Source organism: Talpa occidentalis, unplaced genomic scaffold (genome assembly GCF_014898055.3).
Source record: "Talpa occidentalis isolate TD23 unplaced genomic scaffold, MPIMG_talOcc4v2.1 talOcc4.9, whole genome shotgun sequence".
NCBI lineage: Eukaryota > Metazoa > Chordata > Mammalia > Eulipotyphla > Talpidae > Talpa > Talpa occidentalis.
Window position 1 is genome coordinate 72319325 of NW_023605305.1, and position 16856 is coordinate 72336180.

Sequence of the window (16856 nt, forward strand, 5' to 3'; positions counted from 1 at the left end):
TCTTAACCATAACCATGGATGTTATATGAATATGTATACTCAACATTCATCCTTTTCCCTATGGGCTTTGGAACAATTTACCAACAAGGCCAAAAGAAAAGGCAAAACCAGATATCCCTTGTAAAAACTGCCCTTAAGAGGGAACACACTTCCTTTAAGGAGAGGGTGTCACAAGGGTCATCCCTTGATAACGACTCCTTTCTCAGGGAGCTAGGAGTGAACGCTGAGCTGAGCTCAATCACCCCACTCTATTTCCTGGTGTGAGTGAAGGCCAGCCAGTCAGTCTCTGGCGTGGCAGAGAGGTGGCGCCAGCTTCCTCCAAAAGCAAAAGTACATTAGTGGTTTTTCTGAATTGGTTGCTCCTTATGTCCAAACATTAAGTTTCTAGGGCTTTCTCCCAAGCCTGTTTCCCACAGCACTAGGCAAGTTCAGCCCCACTCTGGCTTCTGCCATCATCTGAACTAAAGAAATTCTGGCTGGACACCCACTTGGGGGAGATTCTAAGTATAGTGAGTGTATGTGGGGGAGAATACACATGCCTATAGTACTTGCCTGTGTGTGTTGTGTAGGGGATCAGGGAGAGGATAGGCAGAAGATTTGTGGCACAGGGTCCTGTGATCCTGTGAAGACTGTGATCCTATGGGGAGGTCTAGGTAGCATGCACAGTTAAGCCCCAACTTTCCAGGAGTTCTGATGCACAGAGAGGTCATACCAGACCCCTTCATTCATCAAACCTCTGCTCAGATCCACAGCTACATCTCTGCCTCAAACCAGAGGCCCTGCCAGCCCCAGACCTTGAGTATCCCCACAAGGCTCTTCTGGGTCCTACTAACTCCCACCCAGTCACAAAGATGAGCAGCTTGGGCTTCTGCTTCAATCTTGTGGCTCTCTCATTTCTACTGTCAGGCCTCAATCATAGCATGAAGCCCTGTCCTCTGCCCCGGCTCCTAAGGCAGGCCCCATACCAGGTACTGTGGTATCTTTCCCGACCATCCCTACCCCAGCTCATTCTCTTGCCAAACAGAGATCTGGGGGCCACAGTGAAGCTTTCCCACCCAGGAATCCGGGCCCTTGCCAGTCTCACTTTCCTCTTAGGTTGTCTTCACTGAATGTGTTACCTTCTCAGCAACCTGAGGTCACGGCCACACTGTGCCTGTCCATTTGTCCCTAGAAAATCCTTCTCTACACCACTTACCCTCATCTTGTTGGTCTCAAGTCCCAGCTGGTTGTTAATGCACCAGTTTTCTCTAACAGCCCAAATCCTAACCATCCCTGGATTCACCTGAACTCCCAGGATAATGTGCTTGGCACACAGTGACAATTTAAAGGTTTGTTGACAAAGTTGGCCTTAGGATCCTTCTTATTTCCTTTTAAATTTTATTTCCCAAGCAGTGTTTTTGTCTAATGGCATGTATGAATAGCTAGCATCTGTCAAGGTGACCTGAGATTAATATCACCTGCTTGTTTTCTTCTAGCGAAACTGCTACCTAAATAAAGGCTAACAGACCTTTATTTAGATTTTTGTAACCAGACCACATTTTGATTTTTCTTCAGTTAAAACCAATTTCATTTAACATGTATCTAAAGGAATAAGCTTGGTGTGAGGGTTTAAAGTAGGAGAAGAGCTTATAAAGCCCATAGGAAACAAAGTTAGTTAAATATAGTGACCTTATTTTGTTTAAATCTTTTCCAGAATCTTCTGGAAGCTGGGCTGTTGTGTGCATTGGGGCAGCTGCCACATGCAGGCTTGGCCCTGGGTCCAAACTGGCATTCAAGGTAGTGCCATCTGGACATCGCTCTGAGTCACAACTGAGAAGGGGCCAGGAGATGGAAGCTTTCTTCAAAAGCAGGGCTCACTTAGACTTTACAAGGTGTTTTAAACCACCAACCACCTGGTGGTAGAGCTTGCCTTCCCCTGAGGCTGCAGAGGCAGGCAATTGTGGACACTGCCCAGCAACACCACTGCCACCAGGAATGAGTGGCTGTAAGTCTGATCTCTGCAGATGGCTTGGCTATTTTCTGGCCAGCGGCCTCCTCTCCCTCCCTGAAATAACGGGAAAAGGTTATGGGCAGCTCTTCCCTTAGGAAGTTAAAAATCACCAATGGTAAGTATTTACATTTTTAACTGTCATGACTCAACTCTCAGGCAGTCAGCTGATGGCCCTGGCTGCTGCAGGCCCTTTTCCATGTGCATCCTTTTCCTACAGTGTGTGCTGCTGGGAGAAGCTGAAGCCAGACCCAGTTCAGAGCAGCCCACTGGAAGGGCTTTTGTGTAAGTAGCTTACTCCTTTGCCCCTTCCATTCTTCAAAAAGGCCTCCGCCTTCCATGAAAACAACTAAAGATTATCATACATCTCCTGGTTAACAACCGCTGCAAGATGTGCAACAACTGGGGTACTCAGACACTCAAGAAAGAGTACCCCTCTGCATCCCAACCATGTCTGTATGGCCAATAATCGCTGCTCCCAACCTCCAGCTTCTCAGAAGTAGGGGTGCATGGTAATGAGCACTGGCTCCCCACTTTACCCCCACCAGGGTTTCTGGGGGTGGCTGGGCAGAGGCTTTCTGCTCAGCATAGCTGCCCAAAAAGAGGCGGTTATTTGGAACAAATCATACCACCCTTGCTATTCCTGAAGTACATGACCTTCACAGAGGAGTGAGTGGCTCTCCTGACAAATGCAGGACATTCTGTGGTCAAACAGGAAAGTGGCCCCAATTCTTGGGAAAAGGGTATCAAGCACTCACTGAAGCACTGTGTGAATTCCCTTGTAAAAATGCCTCCTTGGTTACTTGACAGTGAATGTGTGCCCTAGATTTACCAGAAATTACAAAATCATATTAATATATTAGCTTCTTAGAGGTCTGGATTTTTAAAATTTCTTGTCAAGTATGTTCATTCCTTCTTAGTAAAGGGCTATCTTAGGTGAAAGTTAATGCGTATACCAGAATGTTCTATAAACGTATAAAGTCTTTTCTAAGACTGCGCACATCAAAAACACTGTGGTGGGCTCCGAGTTGTGCTTCACTAAAGCAAGGTCACGGTGCAGCCATCATGGTCAGAGCCGGGCTGCAGCTGGTCAGACGAACCGGACCAAATAGAATTGCACGCACGTGTGGAAACCTCTGGCGCTGCTGGTGACCTCGGCGTGACGCTTTCTGTCACCATAAAGCCTGTGGGGTGAACTCATCTTTCTAAACAGTGCTCTTCTGAAACTATTTATCAAAAATATTTTTATAGTACAAAGACTATAAAAAAGGAAAGAAAAAAACAAAAGCCCTTGGTTAAAAGTAAAAAGAAAAAACTGCTAAGACCTTAAAAACCTGCACTGTTCCAGCCTCAAATAATTAAAAATGAAAGGTTGCTGGTCACTCTGAGGCAATGTTCCTAAAGCTGTCATCACCCTGGTTCTCGGAGGGTTTTGTTTGGGCACAGCTGCATCTGAGGCATCTTTGCAACATGTTACATGAGGAGACGCTGTGAGAAGCCAGGCAGACTTGGAAAAATGGCAGCGCTCACTTCAGACTTCTGCTGGAGAGTCAAGAGAAACCACAGGGTGGGGGAGTCACGTGTGTGCGTGGACTGCTGCGGACTGCACTCTAGACGTAGAGTTTAGATGTAGAGACTCGTTTCCATTTTCACACAAGCATCTCAGTGCATCGACTCCTCCATGAGGCTCATTCTCAGTCAGTCGGAGCAGGCCGACTGAAGTTGTGTCCCGGAGCAACAGGATGTATCCATTTGTTTTATAAATTTGCTCATTTTGGTTCTGGTTGGTGATGTTAACTTGGTGACATCCTAGATTTATGGGAAGAGCATGTGTGTCACTGATGTCTACTACACTGGCCACCATCTCTTTTTCTGTAAGCTTCATGCCTCTTCATGCTGATGCTGAGGCTGATGGAAAAGGATGAGGTTGGATGACTGAAGACAAAACAGGGGTGCTTATCTGGTATCTGGCAGCAAGGAGATGGTTCCATCTTCTCAAGAAGGCATGCAGAATCGTTCTGATTTTGAAGCATGCTGGCCATCACCCCAGGTCTGTGTGCCCAGAGGGGACAGCCAGACTGGCCTCGAAGATGCTGCCCCTTCCCCCAACCTCTCAGCAGTTGCCAAGAAGACAAATCCACAGGCCTGGGGGACAGAGCCTTCAGCATTTCAGTGGTCACATAAACAACAGTCACCTTACATCATGCTCACTAAGGGAGGCTGGAAAGTGACAAGAGGACAAGTGCCTGTCCTGCCCAGTCTGCATCCCCTTCCAGGTGTGCTGCGTGATCAGTCTCAGAAGAGGGAAAAATGTTGAGACTTTCTCTCAGGAATCTTTAGAAAGAGGGCTTTAACAGAAAGTAGAGTAAGAGACAGGGAAACCAGAGTGGGCCACACAGAGCAAGTGCAGCAGTGCCTGCAGGTGGCAGTATGCAAGCTAAGTGGGGAGCACACAGGGTGTCTTAGAAACCAGTGCCACCCGATGCAGACTAGCATGTGGTTACTCAGAGGCACACCTGCAATGCTACCGGTGCCCCTGGGCCCTCCATCTTTTCTGGAAGTGTCAGGCTTGTTGGGAGTCCACATTCAGTGGCCAGCTTCAGGCAATTTCCATTGCCACAAGGATACCTGGGCAACAACACCACTGTCCTCAAAGCCTTGTCTTGGAGGAACTTTGCAATTTAACCCCGAATCCCAACCTGTTCTTGGAAAGCGCTGCCATTCTTCCAAAAACGAATGCTGACAGAATACAAAATAAGAAAGGTGATCATAAATCAAATCACAAAGGAAGTGAGCTCCAACAGCCCATTAAAAAAAATCAGGTTTTGTTCTCATCATACATGTCCAAAGAAGGTTCGATGGTAGAGAATTCACTTTCATATACCAGACTTCGAGGGGACAAAGAGTTTCGATGGAAGAAGTGACCACCTGAAAAGAATAAGAAAAATGAGACTTAACAGGTCATCAGGCCTACAATTCCCATGGGCTTGGAGGCAAGGTCTTGGATTATCTTCTCAAATATCTCCATTTTGGGGTCTTATCATGAGAGAAATGAAAAGAGAATTCAGGCAGTTCTTAATTTAAGCACACTATAAATTCCAACATTCAGGTACCCAAGGGATTGAATAGAGCTTTTCAAAGCAAAAGCTATCTGGCTAGCACTTACAAGGATTTCCTTAACAAATCTGGGACCTGCTCTTTTGAAGAACACCCTCCCACCCAAACATACACTGGTCCCCCAGCCTCTGGTCTGAGCACCTAGTGGAGTCCGGGGGTGGAGTGGGCACAGAGCCCCATCATTAGCTCGGTACACTAGGGGCTGTGACTTCAAGGTACTGATAAAACATATGATAATCTGTATTAAATGATAATGTATATTAAAGTTATACTTTCACATGGTTTAGAAAGCTAATTAATTGCACATGTGTTAGCACCCCTTTCTCAGAGATAGGCACTTTGAGCTAATTTTTGTAGTATTACCTCCATGTGCCTAAATAATATGCCTATGTTGGTCCTTTCGCATTTTTAAAGTCTTAGGTTTCACTGCATTCTCAGGATGAAAAATAGGATTTTTCTCCCTATTTTCCCTTCCTACTGCATCCACACATACATCCATCGCCCCAATATAATTATGCTGTGATAAAATATTCAGTTTACATTTTCCCCTATTTGTGTTTAGAGCTAAGCCATACTTATATTTCCTTTTCTCAAAAACTTGTTTTTACAACTTTATTGAGCTATAATTGACATATAATGAAACACATATTTAGTGTTTAACTTGAGTTTGGACATATGAACACACCTGTAAACTATCACTAAGTTCTAGATAGTGAACACCCATCACTCCTAGGATCTCTGGGTGGTCCCCCCACCCCTTCTTCCCATCCTACTCCTATCCCCTGGTAAAGAAAGATTAGTTTGCATCGTTCTAAAATTTTATGTGAGTGGAATTATACGGTTTGTATTGACTCTTACAAATAGAGCTGCTTTGAGCTCTGTACAAGTGTGTGTGTGGGCACATGCTACTGTTTCTCTTGGGTGGGGTCACTGGGTACATGGTTAGTACGGTCGGACCACTGAATGTTCCCATGGGCCTGAGGGCTCCAGTTCCTCACAACATCCTCATCAGCAAAAAGGTGATGAGGCCATTCTAGTAGGAGTACAGTAGGATGTCACTGTGGTTTTAACTAGCATTTCCCTGATATTGGACATCTCCTCATGTGCTAATTAGCCAATTCTGTATCTTCATGAATGAAACATATTCAAATCTTTTGCCCATTAAAAACCCTAGGAATTGTAAGAGTTTTTAAAAAAATACTCTAGGGCCTTCCTGTTGGCGCAAGGAGTTAAGCACCGCACTATAAAGCAATCTGCAGCCTCTGCAGCACGAGTTCGATTCCCCGGTGGCCACACAGAAACCCACATGGCGAAGCAGATCTCTCCTGTCTCGTCCGCTGCTCCCCTCAGCAGTGTATTTCAGTCTGTCTGCTTGTTCTGCTCCCCAGAACTCTGTCTCTGGTGAATCCTCTCACCCCCCACCCCCGCATCTCTGGCCTGTACCCCAGCTCTTGTGTGCATAAATAAATAAAAATCTTCTAAAAAAATACTCTAGAAATGAGTCTTTTGTCAGACATATCTGTGGCTTGCCTTTTTACTTTCATACCAATGTCCTTTGAAGAGCAAAAGTTTTAAATTTTGATAAAATCCAATTTATTGATTTTTTCCTTTTATAGTTTGTACTTTTGGTGTCAGGCTTAAGACACCTTTGCCAAATCCAAGGTCACTGAGATTTTCTCCTATGTGTTTATTCAGAAGTTTTGGCTTACACATTTTGATGATCTAGTTCAAGTAAACTTTTTGTATAAGGTGGGAAACAAAGGTTAACGTTTTGCTTGTTGCCTATGGAAATTTAATTGTTCCAGATCATCCTTTTCCCACTGAACTGCTTTGGCGCCTTGGTTGAAAATCCATTGAGTGTAATGTCTGGTCTTTTCCTGGGCACTATTTTGTTCCAGTAATCTGTTTATCTTTATGAAACCAAAACTAAATGGCTAAATTGTTTTCAGACCCATGGAACACAAAGAGGAAAGAAACCACATTTAACTCTCTCTTCAAGGCTTGCTTTTCACAGGCATGACTGAGGCAGGAGATTTCAGCAACTTTGAGCGGAGTGCCAAGGCTGGCTGGGGACTGAGAGTGCAGAGAGGAAGGGCGGAGGCAACTTCGGGCAGGTCACCTCCACCCTTTCTCCAAAGGCAGAGGCTCCAGGTAGTACTTGCTTTGCTTGATTCCCAAATTATAACTGGAGCCCTGTGGCTCCCTGACGACTTTGCTGACTAGCACCTCCACAGCTGGGTGTGCTGCTGCCCCTGCTCCAACTCTACCACAAAGCCCCTGAGTGCACCACCACACCCAGCTCTGCTGCAGGGCCCATCACTGACGAGAGACCACTTGACCTCAGCCAGAGTGCAGGTTGAGTTTGGACATACAGGTGGGGTTTTGTTGTTGAATATTGCGTGGGAATTGTAAATGGTCCGATCAGGTTCGAACTCCCAATGGTGCCTTTCAAGGTTTTGAGATCAGTCAAGAACCAATAAGATTTATGCTTGACAAAGATCAATCAAGTCTTGCAACTGGACCTGGAACTGACAACAGTCTAATTAGGTTTGAGAGACTGATACCCCGAAGATGACAGAAGCTGAGGTTTTAGAGGGCTCAGACTCTTCCAGACCCTCTCCTGTAAAGACCTTCACAGACCGTCCAGAACTTGTAGACCTTGAGATCTTCAGAGACTTTTGAGACCTATGCATCAGAAGTCGGGCCCTGCCTCTGACATCACCTGCTGACTGCCACTGTTGGTCTATGCCTGGTGTCTCTAAAAGAGCTGTCTGCTGTTAGCTTATGCCTGGCATAAGAGCTATAATACTGGTGCTTGGTCTTTTGGCACTGCCACCTGCTGATTGATGCTGACCGGCATTCCTGACCTGTGTCTGGCTATCACTAAGAGCTGCCCATCATTTCTGATCCTTTGACACGACCTCCTGGTTCTATTGCCTCTGTTGCTGTCTATTCTTGCATTTGGTGCTGACTAACCCAGTCTCCAGGTAAGTGCTGCTGGCTGCTGCAGTGCTACTTCAGCAGTACCAGTTGTGGTCACCCCTAGTTGCCACCGCGAATTGGATCAGGGCCACCACTTTTTGCTGTGCCACTAGCTCAGGTTCTTGTCAAAGGGACATCACCACCTTGCACGAGCAGCTATTGATATGGACTACTGGATACTGCAGACACTTTCTGGGGTAGGACAGTCAGCCATGTGTGGTCTTAGAGACTCTTCAAACCCCATTGTTATTACACCCTGAACCTGAGTCATGTCTTGGAGTTGTAAATGCCTGGTGAGGACACAGAAATTGTGACACCCTCCCTCCCCCAACCCCCTACCCCTCAGTTTTGCATTGTTTCAATTCCAGCCCTTTCCCTCATATTTGGCTTGTGGATGACAAGTAGGTGAACTTGGGTGTGGTTTCATTTACACTAATACAACACTGTCTTGATTACTATAGCTTTATAAGTCTTGATATCAGCTATTATAAGTTCAGCAACTTTATTTTTAAAGATTTATTTATTTATGCATAGAAGAACTGGGGTACAGGCCAGAGGCGTGGGAGGTGAGAGGATTCACCAGAGATAGAGCAGGGAACAGAGCAGGCAGACTGACTGAAATACACTGCTGAGGGGAGCAGCTGGTGAGACAGGAGAGGTCTACTGCACCATGTGGGTAGCTCCGCTGGCTGGCCAGGGATGGAACTCGCACCCTGCAGGCAGCTGTGCCACGGAGGCAGCACAGCTTCACAGTGCTGCGCTCAACCCCTTGTGCCACCAGGGAGGCCCTCAGCAACTTTATTTTTAATTTTAATTTTCAAATGGTATGATGGACAGAGAGATAAAAGCTGTTACAAGAGTACAGACAAGTTTTAAAACATACACTGACTACTGTATGTGTGATGCACTAACTTCAATTTTGTTTAACTTGTCTATATTAAAAACTTCATTTGAAAAACTGGGATGAATAAAAAAAAAAAAAAAGCTTGCTATCTGCACATAGCAGTCCTCTGAGAGAGGACCTAAGAATCATATGGGATGTTTGATCTCTGACAGCTGAGTCTCATTCCCTAGAAGAATCTGTATAACCCAACTGGGTAAAAGTTAAAGATTAACAATAACAACAAAACAAGCAAAAGATGAAGAGGTTTTCCTGTGCTGCAGTAAGAAGTGGAAATAACAACTTTTTGTGTAAGTGCACTAACAGCTGACACCAAATCTCTGCAGATAAAAAAATAGGTCAGAGTTTACTCAGTAATCTACCTAGTTGTTAACCATTTACTTGAGGAACACAAAGGCATCTGAATTTCAGACAAAAGTAGGTTGCTGGCTTTGCCATTATCCTCCCACACCTGTAAATACATCCTGTTTACTGATCAAGTGATTTTTGTTATTATTGGCTACATAATGTTATTAAGTAAACTCTTAATCCAGGTACTATAACCTATATACTGATCTGTGCAAAATCATAAATACAGGAAACCCACCCATGGAGTTAGAACTAGAACCCTATCAGCACTCCACACATCCCTCTATTTAACCCGGCCAGCATTATCTTCATACTCAAGTCTAACTGCTAAACCCAGAAGCCAGTTAATTGATCTTTGTCTATCTTGAATCTTGAAGAGACAATTAACATCTCAGTTGTTGGTGTTCATTAAATTACCTCTATCTTCAATCTTGTAATGTCTTATTTTCTGGTCTGCAAGTTATTTCTAAACTGTTTCATTTTTGCAGTGGAAGCCAGCGGGGCTGTAGTAGTTGAGTGGCTGTAGAAGCCAAGAGGTGTCAGCTCATGTCAGAACATGGCTGGGCAAGGAGTGGTGAGCAGGAGCAGTGCTGCAGCCACTGGCGATGTGGTGAGAGGGCTGGTAATTTGTATTTCCCAAGCAATTTTTTTTGTCTAGATTTCAAAGTTTACTAACAAAGTTGTCAAGCTATCCTTTTATTATTTTTAAGATTGTAGTAAAAAACATAACAAGAAATTTGCCTTCTTAAGTATATAGTTCAGTACTGTTAGTACAGTTACATTATTGTGAAATAGATCTCCAGAACTTTTTCATCTTCCAACAAAACCACTAAACAGCTTTCCATTCCCCTCCCCTCAGTTACCAGAATTCTACTTTCTATTTTTATGAATTTTATTATTTCTTTTAATGTATGTAGGTTTCATAGTGATGCCCCCTTTTTATTCCTGTTATCAGTCAGTGACTTTTTTTCTTGACCAGCAGAGGTTCTTTATTTTATTAGTCTTGTTAAAGAAACGACTTTGTTATTGGTTCATTTTCTCCTATTGTATATTTGTTTTTCATTTAATTCCATTTATGATCTTTATTATTTCCTTAATTTGATTTAATTTATTATCTTTTATTCGGAGGACCACTCAGAACATTGACTTATTTTCTAATATATACATTTTAGGTCACTGATTTCATCTAAGCGGCCTTGGCTATATCACCAAAGTTTTGATATGTCATGTTTTTATTGGCATTCAATTAAAAATTTAAAAATAATTTCCACTGCAATTTCTTTTTTGACTTAATGAGTTTTTTAGAAGTATATTACTTTAGAAGCTTATTACTTATATATTGCTTATATACCATCATTCTAATTACCTTTTTGTTACTGCTGTCTAACTTAATTATACTGATCAGAAAACACTATTTGATTTTAATCTTTATATATTTGCTGAAATTTGCTTTGTCATCAGGATATGGTCTATTTTAGTAAATGACCTATGTGTTCTTTTCATCTATGTGAAAATAATATGTATCCTGTAGTTGATGAGTGCTACATATGTCAATTACATCTTGCCTGTTAATTGTGTTGTTCAAATTTACAGCCTTGATGAGTATATGTTTGCTTATTACCAAGACGTGTGTTGACAGCTCCCACTGTAAATAGTCTATTTTCTATTTCTCCTTTTAGGTCTGTCAATTTTTGATTCATCTATTTTGAGGATAATATTAGGCACACAAATTTAGAACTGATTCTTCATGATGGATGAACTCTTTCATCATTTATGAAATGTCCCTCTTTATCTTAAAGCACATTTTGTCTGATATTTATACAATTTTCTTTTTGTTAATTGATTAGTTTTCAAGAGAAACTATCCTTTAGTTCAAATATTCATGTTTCACAGTTCAGGAACACAGGTCAGTAACAAACTTCGGGGGAAATCAACATAAAGAAATTCTTGGGGCCTCCCCGGTGGCGCAGCGGTTGAGCGCTGGGTTGCAAAGCTGCCCGCGGCCTCTGCGGCGCCGGTTTGATCCCCGGCTGCTCCCCGGCCACCGGAGGAGGGTCCCACATGGCGCGCAGACCTCTCCTGCTGCCCGCTGCTCCCCTCAGCAGTGTATTTCGGTCCTTCTGCCTGCTCTGCGCCCTGCTCTGGCTCTGGTGAATTCTCTCGCCCTCCCATGCTTCTGACTGTACCCAGTGCTTGTATAAACAAAACAAACAAACAAACAAATAAATAAATAAAACATGCCTCTATTAAAAAAAAAAAAAAGAAATTCTTCATGTTCCATAACCACTTTGCACTCAAAGATACCAGCCTTTCTCATCTCCTCAAAATCTTGCATGGAATCATAATTTCTATTGAAATCTGTGTATGCCTTCTTTCTTGGTTTACCCAGTAAACTTACAGAAATTGAAACCCCCAAAGATACAATGAATGCTACAACAATATGAAATCACAGAAGGCCACACATCTAAGGTTTCTTCAAAGCACTGGAAGAAATGGCTTATTCTCTTCAATACTGATTCCTCCACACTGAAGGGGAAGTGGATAGTGCTCTAGAAGCATACAATTCCAGGAGGAAAGGGATCTAAAAGATAATCAACTAAATCAAGAGGACCCAATGACAGTAGCTGAAAGACTTGAAAAAATCTCCAGTGCACCTCCCTCAGATCCTAGTTGAATTAACACATGTAGTTTCATTCTTCCCTAGCAACACAATTTTCTTTTGGTTAGTGTTTACATGGTATATATTTTTCTATCATTTTATTTTCAACATTTCCTGTCTCCTTGGAGAAGTATCATACATGCATAGATGTATATTTGTATATACAAATTTTAAATCTAGTCTAACTTTGGGTATTCAATTATCCACTTATATTTGAGATTTAAATCTAGCATTTCACTGTATTTTACTTGTCTCAACTGTTCCATGTTCATAGAACATGTTCACCCTTTTTTTTTTTTTTAAAGATTTATTTATTTATTGATTGATTGATTGATTTATACATACATACATACAAGCACTGGGTACAGTCAGAAGCGCGGGAGGGTGAGAGAATTCACCAGAGCCAGAGCGGGGAGCAGAGCAGGCAGAAGGACGGAAGTACACTGCTGAGGGGAGCAGCGGGTGGCAGGAGAGGTCTGCGCGCCATGTGGGACCCTCCTCCAGTGGCCGGGGAGCAGCCGGGGATCGAACCGGCCCTGCAGAGGCTGCGGGCAGCTTCGCAACCCAGCGCTCAACCGCTGCGCCACCAGGGAGGCCCATGTTCACCCTTTTGGGGATGATTTTATTATTCCATTTCCCCCCTGTAAGTTGACTATATATTATTCGACTCTTCTTTTAGTGGCTATGGGACTATTTATTTTTTAGTTTTCACCTTGGTTCACAACATGTATACTTGATTCATTAAAGTCTACTATAAATTAGCACTTTACTTATTCCCCAACAATGTAAGTATCTATGGGCACTTTGATTCCATTTTTCCTTGCCCACTTTTTTGGCAATTGATGTCAAGTAATCACAGACATTACTATTAATGTATTTTACACCAACTTTTATGTTTTAATCTTCCTAGATCTACACATTTCCATCTGGAATGACTTTCCTTTTGCCTGAAGAACTGTCTTAGTATTTCTGTTTGTTTAAAATACCTTACTTCACCTTTAGTTTTGATGAGGTTTGAAGTTTTTCTTAAGTATTTAGGTTGGCAGGATTGATTCCCCCCCCCACCAAAACTTTACTCCATTTCTGGCTTTCATTCTGCCAAGACACCAATTGTCATGTTTCTGCTGCTACTTTAAAAGTAATGTATCTTATATTGAAGAAGGAAAAGTAAAGGTGAAAACTCATACTTCCTGATTGCAAAGCTACTATGAATGCACTGTAATCTATAGTTTGGTACTAGATAAATATAGACATATCGACCAATAGACTAGAATTGAGAGTACAGGGATAAAATCATATACTATGATCAAGTGATTTTCAACAAGGGTGTCAAGACCAGTCAAAAGGGGAAAACAGCTTCTTCAACAAATGTGCTGGGACAATTGGATGTTCACATGCAGAAGAATGAGGTTGGACCCTTATCTTACAAATATATTATAGATAATGGATCACAAAACTAAACATAAAAGTGAAAGTTGTAAAATTCTTGGAAATTTTTGGATCTTCAATTAGATTTGATACCTAAAGCACGAGCCACCAAATTAAAAATAGACAAATTGGATCTCATCAAAATTAAATCCTTGTACTTCGAAAAATATTACAAAAAAGTAAACAGCTTATAGAATAGAGAAAACATGCAATGTATCCTTTTTTCTCTAATTGCTTTTAGTTTTTCTTTATCCTTTTTTGGGTAGTTTTACTATGTTGTATCTTGGTGTGATTTCATGACTGTGGTCTTTTGTTAGTTTTGGAAAGTTCTCAGCCATTATTTCTTTAAATATTGCTACTGTCTCATTCTATCTCCTCTCCTTCTCTGACTTGAATTATATATATATTAGATTTTTAAAAAATCATGATCTAAATCCTCTTATATCCTTTTCTGTATCTTTCTTCTCTTTTACTGTCTGTGCTACAACCTGAATATATTCTCTAAACCTGTATTCCAGTTCACAAGTCCTTTTTTTGGCAGTATTTGATATTAAACCCCTCTATTAAGTTCTTCTCTTACTTTCAATTATGTATTTTTTAGTCCTCACATTCCATTCCTAATAGTTGTTTCCATTTACTTGCTGAAATTATCCATCTTGTCATTGATTACCTGAGCATACTTAGAGTTATTTTACAGCCTATGTGTGCTATTTCTAATATTTGTATTTCATATGGATCTCTTTATGTTCTTTGTTTTTCCTGTTTTGGTCACTTGGTCTTTTGGCATGCCTGGCATTTTTGATGGATTTCTGGAAAGTATATATGAAAAATGCAGAGAGAAATCTAAGGCTGCTGATGGTGGTTATCTTCCTCTATAGGCTTTCCTATTGCCTTGGGAAGAGACATATCAGAGGCCTCCCTGATGGTGCAAGGGGATGAGATGCAGCACAATGAAGCTATCTGCAGCCACTGTAGCACAAGTTTGATCCCTAGCCAGGGAGCTGACCCACATGGCACAGCAGACCTCTCCTGACTCTCCTGCTGCTCCCCTCAAAGAACTAGAAAAAGAACAACAAAAAACCCTAAAACCAATAGTAGAAAGGAAGTAATAAAAATCAAAGCAGAAATAAATGAAATAGAAACTAAAAAAACAATTCAAAGGATCAATGAAACCAAAAGTTGGTTATTTGAAAAAATAAATAAAATAGACAAACCCCTAGCCAGGTTCACAAAGGAAAAACAGGAGAAAGCACAAATAAATAGGATCACAAATGAAAGAGGAGAAATCACAAGAAATCAAAAGAAATCAAAAGAATAAATGAGAAACTACTATGAACAGTTATATGCAAACAAACTCAACAATCTAGAAGAGATGGACAAATTCCTACAACTTTACAATCACTCAAAGCTAGATAAAGAAGAAATAGAGCACCTAAACAGACCAATTACAAGCAGTGAAATTGAAATGGTTATCAAAACCCTCCCCCAAAACAAAAGCCCAGGACCAGATGGATTTACAAATGAATTCTACCAAACATTCAGAAATGAATTAGTGCCTATCCTTCACAAACTCTTTAAAAAATTGAGAAGGAAGGGATAATACCAAACATGTTCTATGAAGCCAACATTACACTAATACCAAAACTGAACAAGGACAACATACAAAAATGAAAATTACAGGCCAATCTCTCTAATGAACACTAATGCAAAAATCCTCAATAAAATTTTAGCTATCAGAATCCAACAATGTATCCATAAGATAATTCACCACAATCAAGCAGGATTTATTCCAGGGACACGAAGATGGTTCAATATCCAAAAGTCAATCAATGTAATCCAACACAGCAACAAAAAGAAATATAAAAACCGTATGATAATATCGATAGATACTGAGAAAGCTTTTGACAAAGTACAACACCCATTTATGATAAAGGCCTCTGAAATTCTTGGGATACAAGGAACATACCTCAACATCATAAAGGCCATATATGACACACCCATAGCCAATATCATTCTCAATGGTGAAAAGCTGAAAGTGTTTCCATTAAGGTCTGGAACAAGACTCTCACCACTGCTTTTCAATATAATACTGGAAGTCCAAGCCAGAGCAATAAGACAAGAGAAAGACATCTATACAAAGAATCCTAATAGGGAAGGAGGAAGTCAAACTATCACTATTCCCAAATGATAGGATAATATACATAGAGAACCCGAAAAATTCCACAGAAGAACTAATCAAGCTAATCAATCAATTTAGTAAAATAGCAGGATACAAAATCAACACACAGGGCCTCCCCTGGTGGCACAGTGGTTGAGCGCTGGAATGCGGAGCTGCCCGTGGCCTCTGCAGTGCCAGTTCAATCCCCAGCCGCAGGTGAGGGTCCCGCATGGTGCGCAGACCTCTTCTGCCGCCCGCTGCTCCCCTCAACAGTGTATTTCATCAGTCTGCCTGTTCTGTTCCCCACTCTGGCTCTGGTGCATTCTCTCACCCTCCCATACTTCTGACTGTACCCAGTGCTTGTATAAATAAATAAATCTTTAAAAAAAAATCAACACACAAAAATCAGTAGCCTTCCTATACACAAACAATAAATCTGAAGAAGAAATGAAGAAAACCATTCCTTTTATTATTGAAACAAAAAAAAAAAATCAAATACTTGGGAATAAACCTAACAAAAGAGGTAAAGGACCTATACAAAGAAAATGATAAAACACTGTTAAAAGAAATAGAAGAAGACACAAAGAAATGGAAACACCTCCCCTGCTCATGGATTGGAAGAATTAACATTATCAAAATGGCCATCCTACCAAAAGCAATTTATAGATTAAGTGCTGTTCCAATAAAAATTTCAATGACATTATTCAAAGAAATAGAACAAATACTGATGAAATTCATATGGAGCCACCAAAAACCCCGAATAGCCAAAGCTCTCCTGGGGAAAAAAAAAAAGGGAATGGAGGCATCACACTCCCAGATTTCAAACTATACTACAAAGCCATAATAATCAAAACTGCATGGTATAGGAACCAGAACAGATACATGGACCAATGGAACTGAATAGAAAATCCAGAAATAAACCCACAGATTTACAGTCAACTAATCTTTGACAAAGGAGCAAAGAATATGCACTGGAGCAAAGAAAGTTTGTTCAATAAATGGTGCTGGGAAAACTGGGTTGCTACATGCAAAAGAATGAAGCTTGACTACTACCTCACACCATGCACAAAAACCAACTCAAAATGGATTAAAGAACTAGACAGAAGAACTGAAGCCATAAGATATATAGAAGGAAACAAAGGCGAAACACTACATTACATACACCTCATTAACATCTTTAAAGACTCATCATCCAAAGCAGTGATAGTGAAGGCAAAGACACACAGCTGGGAGCACATCAAATTAAAGCACTTCTGTACAGCAAAAGAGATAGTAA

The 16856-nt window shown here is 41.4% G+C and overlaps 1 protein-coding gene across 1 annotated transcript in view; it reads right to left on the reverse strand.

Annotated features, from left to right (window-relative positions):
- Positions 1-16856, reverse strand: part of RNF130 (ring finger protein 130) — a 137100-nt gene continuing 120244 nt past the window's right edge. The window contains exon 8 of the mRNA XM_037500148.2: positions 1-4915. Within this exon, the coding sequence (XP_037356045.1) occupies positions 4806-4915 (110 nt within the window). The 3' untranslated portion in view covers positions 1-4805. The remainder of the gene's footprint in view (positions 4916-16856) is intronic.